Source organism: Clavelina lepadiformis, chromosome 4 (assembly GCF_947623445.1).
Source record: "Clavelina lepadiformis chromosome 4, kaClaLepa1.1, whole genome shotgun sequence".
In the NCBI taxonomy this organism is placed as follows: domain Eukaryota; kingdom Metazoa; phylum Chordata; class Ascidiacea; order Aplousobranchia; family Clavelinidae; genus Clavelina; species Clavelina lepadiformis.
Window position 1 is genome coordinate 17,826,328 of NC_135243.1, and position 10,335 is coordinate 17,836,662.

At 34.5% G+C, this 10,335-nt stretch overlaps 1 protein-coding gene across 1 annotated transcript; it reads left to right on the top strand.

Annotated features, from left to right (window-relative positions):
• Window positions 1–518: 518 nt before the first annotated feature.
• LOC143451888 (cytosolic phospholipase A2-like) lies at window positions 519–6,615 on the top strand. The gene is made up of 18 exons (XM_076952657.1): window positions 519–686; window positions 1,192–1,273; window positions 1,768–1,928; window positions 2,477–2,590; window positions 2,699–2,736; window positions 2,818–2,962; window positions 3,117–3,253; window positions 3,498–3,632; window positions 3,757–3,856; window positions 3,959–4,073; window positions 4,193–4,417; window positions 4,507–4,705; window positions 4,780–4,901; window positions 4,984–5,079; window positions 5,152–5,264; window positions 5,346–5,553; window positions 5,668–5,807; window positions 5,992–6,615. The coding sequence occupies exons 1-18, from the start codon at window positions 627–629 to the stop codon at window positions 6,064–6,066; spliced, it is 2,265 nt and encodes a 754-aa protein (XP_076808772.1). The 5' UTR covers window positions 519–626; the 3' UTR covers window positions 6,067–6,615.
• The last annotated feature ends 3,720 nt before the right edge of the window (window positions 6,616–10,335 follow it).

Consider the following 10,335-nt stretch of genomic DNA (forward strand, 5'->3'; position numbering starts at 1 on the left):
CGTAATCAAACAATACTTTCAATTAAGGAATTTAACTGAAGTTAAGAAGTCATTGTTTTACCCGAAGTATAGATTATGCAGCCCTTTGTGAAATATATTCAAGCTAAAAATAATACGTTAGAAGTGAGGTCATCTAACAATTGATCTTGGTAATTTAGGTAATATATGAGATTTGAAAAGAAATATTGTTGAGGTAACTACATATGCGATGATAACTTTGAACTTAGATTAACGAAAAAGCGATACAATGTCTTCCAGCAATAGATATCTTTAACAACAACTGATATAACGTTAAACTAAGTGCAATGGGAAACCGCAAACAAACCATTTGGCTACAACTGTTATCAACAGAAGAATTTTTATATGCTAGTACCCACCACTGTTAAAGTCTTATCTATTACTCTTTAGACACGTTGTATTCATTGGCTGGAAAATTTAAGGCGATGCCTAAACCTTGATACGTGTTAAATACTTTGATCTTCCTTGTATAAATTCATGCTACTTTTGGTGCAGATTTAGGGTGAGTTCACTAAGTTCCATATTAGGAGGTTTCAATAACGTCCTGTAAACCAGTACTTGCTGCACACTTGCACTATAACCCAGTAATCGACATATGTTACTTTTTGATGGACAATACTTTCGAAACTTTCGAAAAAGAATGGCAAAAACTTTTCGACGATATAAAGGTAAGACATTGGATGTTACATTTCACGAAGTGGCTCTTTCACGGTATGCAGGTCACGCGCCTGTTGTTAAAGATAGGGTGTTAGCTTAGGAGAATGGGTATGCAAAAAGTCGATTTTAGCTAAAGTGTTATTGGAGTTTTAGATTAGAAGGTAGATTTAGGTTGGGTTTAGGTCTATGTTATACCATTTAAGTTAGATTAAGAAAAATCTGTGTTGACTGTATGTCTTATATTATACTCACTGTAATTCTAATATGATCTTAGTCCGCTTAAACTTTAAAGCTTCTCGGCAAACAACAAGTTTGCAAAGACATTAGATATAGGCCTAGTTTACCTATAGTTATTGTGCTGGCAAGACAATATCTTAAAACAAAAAATACATTTCCATTAGATTGTGTGCATTATTCTACATCTGTTTGCTCTTTTTACCAGAAATGGCTACTTAACGCTGTCGGCAAATTATTACACAAATACTGACCAAAATTGTTGATGACTTATTTTCGCAGGTCGACTTCAATCCACAAGTCGTGTTGGTTTTAACTTTACTGCGTTACAGAAATGTATCCGTGTCTAAATTCCGCGATTGCTGTTAGTATTTCAGCTTGTCACTACCACTGTATGGATATTGTCTGCTAAGTTGTTGCTTTTTGAACCGTGTTAGCTAAATTTTAAAGTAAAATAAGAAACAGGATATAGCTTGGCACTCATATGGTTAACTTTAAATTTTTTCGACACGAGCTTTCGCAAGCATTAGCTTGCTTTTTCAGGTGTACTGTGAAATGGCAAAAAATATTTCAAAATTGCCAGGTAAAGGTTTGCTTGGAAACAACAATCACAATTGTGACGTAATATCTACATGCATCCAAGCAATCACAAAATACTTGATGGCGTAAAAACATAAAAAGCGTTGCAAAAGCACGTGTCGAAAAATATAAAGTTAACCTTAAGAGTGCCAAACTATATCCTGTTTCTTATTGTGTAGATATTGTTATTGTAATGATCTTTTGGGCCACGACGAGGTCGCCGACAAATCGTGAACCAATGACTTATCACATTCCAATTTAAGATTTCCTGTTTTGCAGATGACACTCCCGACCCGCAGTTCCGTTTGAAATTTCCCTCAGCAAAGATTAAAGGTATGAACGATGTCATGGTTACTCAAGTTCACCAAGATAAAACGAGTGGAGAACTTAATGAGATTTTTCAAATTCCGCTTCTTCCAAAAGATACATTTCTCGTGGAGGTAGGTGCACGTTTGAAAAGACAAATGATACTGACGTGTCGCAATCATAATTCCAAATATGGACTAATCGAAACGTTCTAATAAGAATCTTTTAGTGTTACCTTATTTTGGAAATTTTTTAATTTTCTTGAAGATTATTGCCCAAATCCCAAACCCTCAGAATTATATTTTTCCGATATAAATATATTCAGCACGTTTGTTCATGTTAATAACGTAGTTATGTTTTTATGAAAGCGACATCTTCATAAAATTTCTTTCTTCTTGTTATACTTGCATTTATAGCTATAAAACTATAGACAAATTGTCTGGAAAAAAGCCAACCCCAAATCATTTGCAGTACGCGACGTTTCCACGAAAGTGGTTGACTTGATTTCGCTAAACTTGCGTTTGCGTTGGTGACACCCTTGATAGAGTTCCCTGGAATTCATAAATATCGGCCACGCCCTCATTTGTCACTACACTAACTTTATTTTTGTTTAGTGTTTGTTTATTTAGTTCAGTATTGAGCATCACTGAGTACTGATTCGACAAGTAATATACAATTACAGATTGAGCTGTACGATGTTGACGAGTTGTTCGACGATCTTATCGGAACAATATCTTTCGACGCCATAAAAATTCCACGTGATGAGATAGTCTCTAAAACGTTTCAATTTGATTCGGTATTTGGTAGTAAAATCATAGCATTGTAATAAGTGATCGGATCTGTTATAACAATAGTTTGTTGAGTTATTAGTAGAATGTTCTAAATATCTACTTATGTGTTATAGAAAGGAGAGTTGGACGTCCAAATTTTAAAGTCTAAACGGTAATCTACAAAATTTCAAAAATAGCGATTAGGTTATGAATTAATACATTATTTTTCCTATTTAGCCTTTATTGTATGCAGCACGTCGCCCGATTTTCGACACAATCTTGGTTTACATAACAAGGAAAGACTTTATCGCAGAAAGCGTCTGCCGAAAGTGCACCGAGCCCTGACAAACCTGTTAGATATAAACTTTATAAAGCATGCTCCGAAATCGATTGCGGAGGTAGAAAAGCAAAAGATATAAATTAAAAAGTTCCGGAGAATGTTCTTTGCAAATTAACTTATATGTTTATATTAAGTCTTACATAAGCTGCACTAGCTGAGGCAAAAATGTATAGCCCTTCTGTTCTAACCATCATTTATATTATAACTCGCAGACACCCGTCATTTCCTTAGTTGGATCTGGAGGTGGATATAGAGCTGTAACTGGGATGTGTGGGGCGATGGAAGCATTAAAAGACGCTGGATTACTTGATGTCATCACATATTTTTGTGGGTTGTCGGGTTCAGCTTGGTAAATTCGTAAGAATTTTGGTTGCACTTTTTTCAAAATAACTAAAATTATAATATCTTAAGATAAAGATAAAACTAAAGAGGGTCCCATACTTGATTCGAAGTATGAGAATGCAAAGTGAAAATTTCTCGTTGTCTTGAGCCGACGGCATCATAATGAAATTTTTTTCTCTCGATCGCCCGAATAAAATACCTATATGCAGTACTTAGAAATAATCTACAAGAGAATCGTTTAATCTAATCAGGTACATTTCAAGTGCATATGCACTTAAAGGAGCAAAAGGTGATCAACAGAACGAATTTCATGAAGGACTTCGAAAGCGCATGGAAAACAATGTGTATAAGGAATTGATCAACCCGTTTACATTATCTATGTTCAAGTAATTATATAATAATTATTCTTTTTATATTTATATTTTATTCTTTCCTGGACTTTGATTCGAATTTAAACATTTTTCGGAAATTTAGTTATAACAATTTCCTAGATAAAAATTTATTTGGCAGAAATTATCTGAAATCCACCAAGAAGAAATTTCACCAACCGTACACGATGGTTGATTACTTTCCCGGGTTCCTCATCGGTAAAGAACTCTTTGGAGAAAAGGTGAGAAGCTGTAGTTAAAGTTCTACAACCACAATGCATATTTTTACAACGCCACCTCAGAAAGAGAAAATTAAAATTTATCGCCTGCATGTATGTTGGCAGCACCTCGATCTCACTTTGAGTGACATGGAAGTTTATGTACAAGATGGTGATGTCCCTCTTCCGCTCATGGTTTCGTTGTTGGTCAAGTCAAAAAAATCAGCAGCAGCCTTCAGTGGTAATAAAAGCATACTAACCCCATTAAGAATAAATAATTTCTTATTAACTCCTTATTTGTCCCAAAGTTATACAATAATTAAAGTGTAAAAATTAAATTTTAATGTTTGTCTTATCTAGCTTACATTGAGCACTCTCCTTTCGAAACCAACATTCCAAGCTATGGTATCGGCGTTTCTCCGGAAAACTTCGGATCAGCATGGTGTGCAGGTTATTTGGTCAAAAAACAACCTGAAGTTCCTCTCCATTTTATTGTCGGAATCACGGGATGCGCCTTTGCAATTCTTCTCAATCAGTATGCAAAATACGGAGGAGAAATACAGAAAGAATTGGTAGAATTCATCGGTTTGTTTAACTGTTCGTGTTCCAGAAATTCAGATTTGGCTGAAGGTTTGTCAGCTTTCAAAACTGTGCATATAATTGCGTTGTTACAGACAAGGAAAGAATAAAAGGAAGGTTTCGCCACGAACGGCCCTTAACTTCCGACAACCTTTCAGCTAGCTGCGCTTATGAGGTTCGTTCACCAGTAGCGAACGCTGCGAGTTCAGCGTCGTTGACTGGAAGTGCGATGGCGTCTATTGACATACATTCTCATGTTGTAGAAAAATTACGTATTATCGCAAAAGATTTAGGGTAGGTATTGTAAAGTAGTCTGTATAATTTTAATTATTGATGAGGGAGCTGTGTGTGAAATGTGCTTTATTTAGTGCATGGAAGCTGTTTACAGAAAGAAAAGGAAGAACGGGACTAATTTTCAACATTGCATTGTCTCTAACATCCATTCAGAGACGAAATCTCAATCCATTAAAGAAAATAGACCATTCGATCGGTAAAACTGTTGTAGACAAAACTGATATTGCTGATGCAGTTCTGCAATATTTCAAGCTATAAGTACTTCCATACTTGTTTAGGTGAGCAACAAAAAGAAATGCTGGGTGCAGTGGGCAGGGAAAACTTAAAGAAAACTATTCCAATACACAAGAAAACTATATCTGTGGCTGATGCCGGTAGGAAAACCAGAAATCAATAGAAACAATACGCAATTCAGATCACCAAGATTATAATTAAGTTTTTTCCAGGAATATGGAAAAATGTACCAACAGATATTGTTCTTCGACCTCAACGAACAAGTGACTTGCTTATTGTGATGGACTTTACAGCTTACGAATCTGACAGCAATTTCAACTACAATGTGAGAATAAATATTGTGCCGTTACGAAACCGATAATTTAATCCTTTACTAATAATACAGTATTTCTGAATGAAACTTTAGCCAGTTTTGGCTGCATCAACACACGCTTTGCAAACTGGTCTGAAATTCCCTCACATTGATTTTGAAGAAGTTGCAAATTTGCCACCGAAAGAATTCCATATTTTTCCCAGCAGAGAATACGATTGTCCGACAGTTATTTGGTTTACATTATGCAACAAAAAGTTTAAAAGTTTATCTGATTACAAACCGCGGTCAACAGAGAAACCAAGTAAGTTTTTGTTTAATTATAACAAATAAAATAAGTTATAACATTATACAATTTGGTTCATTATTATCAAAGAAATATTACAAGATGCAACATAAAGGAAAATGTTTTAATCAGGAGGCAAGAACAAAAAGTTCAACGATTTTCCTGTACATGACAAGGGTACGAATTATGGGACCTTGAACTTTCAATACGAAAATTATCATTTCGACCAACTTCGTGAACTGATGTACTACAATGTATCAAGTCATATTGAGGTTATACCATAGTGTTAACAAAATATAACGTGATTAGCATAGAATGTAAGGCTTAATATTTTGTTAAGTTTATCAGATAGTTTTGCCGATATGCTTAGTTTTACTTGGCTTGGTGTTAGTCCAAAACTGGCTGGATATCCAGCTTATCTACACATACTTAATAAATACCCAAAAATATATTTAGGAAATTAAAATGGAGCTTGTCAATGCGATTAAAAGAAAAAGACAGAGACTTGAAACGATGGATTTTTCTACATAACCATTTATTATATACCTCTGATATACCACAGTGGTTAAATCTGTATTCAGTAAATTTTTGCCGCAAATTTTTTAACAATATTAACTGTTCTGAAAATTATTAATTATTAATTCGTTACAAAAATTGTGTGAAATTTTACGGCATGACAAATGCTAATAGTAAGTTATAAGCATTTAATATTTATTGTTTTTACTGATAACGTAAACATACTTATTTTAATTTTTCATATCGTTCAATACTCAATGCCTATATTTAACAAAATTTTTTTGTAGCAATTTGTTGCAATAATAGCATAAAATGCAGAAATATTTATTTTTATTAACTAACATGTTTCATAATTTACACTAGTCCGACATGTCAGGTCCGAAACATGTTAAACAATAAAAAAAGGAATGTTTCTGCAGTTGTTATTATTGCAAAAATTTTGTATAGTAAGACCATTTCAATTCTCCCCAAGTTATATTACAATTTCATTGTGAATGGAACTATACGAGTAGCCTATTTTAATTTAGTGCATAATTATGAGCGAATACAGTTTAAAAAGGATATGTAATTGTATAAAACATAAAGATCCTAACTATTCCTACCTCTGTTTTAATTTATCATGATCAATAAAAGTAATTATCGAAGTGGATTTCAACGTTTCTGAGTTACAAAGAATTTATATTTATCTTGTGCTGTACAGTAAATGCTAGAGTTTGGATTAAGGATGTTTTGTTCTTAGAGGGCAGCAAGGAGTAAGAACGTACTTCCTTACAAATAAAAAAATTATTACCAACCAAACATATAGCATTAATGTGTTTGTGTTCCAAACTTTCAACATTAAACAAATGAATTGAATTAACTTAAATAAAATTTAGTGTATAACGTTTGACTGATGTGCATAGTCTCTACATCCTTATCTGCTATGTGCCAAGCAGAGAATTTCTCCAAAAAAATAATGTCACACCGTGATATTAATGAAAATCTTTTAGTAACTTGCAAAATTAAGGTGATCGCTTCTTTTTGTGACAGGCGTCTATAACATTAAAGTTGTGTCGCATTCTATGCTGGTGTGTTTCAGTGCCAACACGCCATTACACCAAGTCAAACAAGATCAAACTAATTACAGGGCACATACTCCTACATGATGAAGAAGAGACATTTGATCCGATATGGGTAAGAAGAAATAAATAACCCACTATTTAATTATCCATTACGGATGAAGAGAAGCTTTGTTTGTGTTTCCTATTCATGCTCAGAAGATGTGAAGCGAAGTGTAAGCGGTATCCCGTTGATGGCTTCAGTTTATAAAATAAGCACTTATTGCCACTTGTTGTTGGTAAATGTGTGCGTGACCATAAAATAGAAACAATAACCTTTCCTTGTTGATAGGAATAAAAGTGTTTATTTGACTTTCTAGCCATCTCCCATCAAAGGCTATCGAGTATCAGTCGTGTTTGCTACATCAATAAAAACGGGCGACTAGCAACAGCCTTATAATGCGCAGTTAAATCTGCGACTCGAGTGTGTAAATCAACACCGTTACGCTCCTTTAACGTTTATGCTTAAAAGTGTGCTCTATAAATATGCAGACCCACGTGCCGGGTAAAGTTTTGTTTCAGCGACTAACACTATCAAGCTAATACACTTGATATAGCTTTAGATGTGACGTATAAACTAAAGAATTCATCAACAATCAAGTACTTTCGGGCACGTCCTATTTACTAAAACCATACCATATCGTGCCTATAGAGTATAGAGTATGCCTGTATGTGGCATTTAATAATACATCTAAGGTAACGTTTCAGCTGGAATACGTTGCGTAACTTTCGTCCATTTTGTCGTTTTCGTGCTCAGTGTGGTGGCAAATTTACGTTCAGCGCGCCGACGTTCTAACGAAACTGCAAAAGAATCTTTTAATAAGATCGGCGTCAAAAGGATCTTTTGTGTTATATTTGAGACCGCGAAACCAGCCAAAGTAGATAGACATGTTAAAATGCGGTAGACAATCAATGAAAACATGAAATGTATATCCCGGTTAGAAAAGACAGTTGCTTTGATTTATGTCTAAACAAAAGGATCAGAAGGTTGGCCTTTACGGCCGTTTGATAAGACATGTAAAATTACTAGAAGAGAAAAGCAGCACACAAATTTTGCTAAACCGAATTACCAAACACGTGGAAATACATGTATAAATACAATAAGTGATTCGATTTTACAAGCTGTTTGACAAACGAAAATACCAATTTTTCATGTCGTTCCTTTATACTCTACGTGATACTAGGTGTGTCATTTGCTTGTAATTCGCAGAAAAGTCACGTGCCTTAACAACTGTAACTTTGACTAGGCCAAGCAGTTTTTGGTAATATCCCATAAAATGCCTATACAGAAAATAGCCTTTGATCTGAACTGAAAGTTTAAGAAAGTGTTTTTATATTTTAGCAGAAATTTTCAAAAGTATGGATAGTAAAGGGTAAGTATAAACAATTTAAAAACATCTAAACACTAAGATAACGGATGAAGCGAAATAAATTTTATCTCCAATACTGAAGTGTTAATTGATTAAGTCTTATACAGATTGGTTATCTATATTCTATAATCTATATAATACAACCATTTTTTGTATACATGCATTTTTGCGTTTGCGCAAAATACGTTAATGTCTTCGTGTCTGTCTATAAATGAAACAGTTATAGATGAATTGAAGTACAAAACAAACAAAAAAACATTTGTCGTATGAAATATTTTTAAAAACGGAGTTTTTGTCAGTCTTTCGCCTTTTTCACCAACATGCATAGATTCTGACGTAACCGTTTATAATGGATGCTCAGTTTCACCTTTTTGTACAGGTTATACCTTATACCTTTACTTCTTTGTGTATACTCAAAACCTTATACGTAGTTTTAACGGCCCAACGCTATTTACAAATCCGGCTGTGGTCATTTCTACCCAATATAGCTTTATCTTAAACTGCAAGCGGGTGCACACTCCCTGAACTCAGATGCACGGGCGTGTATTATATTTGTGTTGAGGTCAGACGTTAACCGCAAAACGTTTGAACAGTGTTTTAGCATGTTGAAGATGTAGCGCACGGCCATAAAAGACCATTGATATTTTAAATATAAACATTCTTTAAGTCTTACAATATTTACAAAACAAAGCCTTGTACTGCACGAAGGTCTGTACCCACCTTCCGACACTCCTTTGAGACAAGTTTATCAGTAGACACAACACTGACTTCAAAATTTATTTTTGAACTGCCAACTGCGACACTCCCGCCGTTTCTGAAGATAGAGTGGATTGCGAGGAAAAATAGAATGGGCATAACGGTATTCATGGTTTCATCTTCAATGAAAGAACAGGCTTCCGTTTACTTTCCAAAGCAAAAGGTTTTTCAGATTAATACAAAAATTTCTGGAAACCTCGGTAAGCCTTTGCTGTTATTAACCAAAATGAGCCAAAATTGATAAAATTATAGCAGCCTGTAATCATGAAGCGTACATCGGTATATGGATCAGATATCCATTTATCTACAGTATACCAGTGACACGATGATGCATTTTGTCGTGCTCTTACATCCTCCGTGAAATTGGACCGATCTTTGCCCTCAAATGCATCTATGTTGTCAGGAAACGTGCATGTAGCTAACCATATTCATAAACTCCAAATCTTACTGATGTATGCATTTACCAACGCCCTGGTCTCTTATCTTAACCGATTTAGGTTAAATAAAGGTGAAGTTGTGTAAGCAGCAACATACCGATGAAGTTTACGTCACAGACGAACTTGCATTTATAAATTCTTAAACATTTCACTGCTGCCTGAAAATAAATTCTGTAGGAAAACGATAGTAGGGTTAGTCTTAAGTAACGATACGAAGGGCAACATTTTTGAGTGACATAAACTCTAATAGCAGATTGAATACCAAGCATATGCTTTATCACACTTTGACAACAAAACAACATTTGGACGAGAGAAAACACGCAAACAACAATCATCATTTCGATGGTTGGTACAAAGTCAAAATGGCGTCGCTTAAAATAACTTAATGTACCAAGTTAAAGCAATGATATGTTCTGTTAGACGTCAAAGAGAGGCAGAATGTAGGAAATTGTTCAAGTGATGCAACAGGATTCCGCTTTGACGGAGTAAGTTGAGTTCGAAATTTGAATTGACGCTCTCATTTCATTGAAATCATAAACGTAACTATAATTGTTGATTAAAAGTGTTTAAATGACACGTATATAGGCTAGTATGTGTTCATTGGACTATATATTAACTACAGAT

Bases quoted from the DNA above. Each gene is read 5' to 3' on its own strand.
- LOC143451888 (XM_076952657.1), top strand. From the start codon at position 627: ATGGACAATACTTTCGAAACTTTCGAAAAAGAATGGCAAAAACTTTTC. The intron at 1,274-1,767 runs GTTAGTATTTCA...CCTGTTTTGCAG, and splicing joins GTCTAAATTCCGCGATTGCT to ATGACACTCCCGACCCGCAG. The intron at 3,857-3,958 runs GTGAGAAGCTGT...GTATGTTGGCAG, and splicing joins AAGAACTCTTTGGAGAAAAG to CACCTCGATCTCACTTTGAG.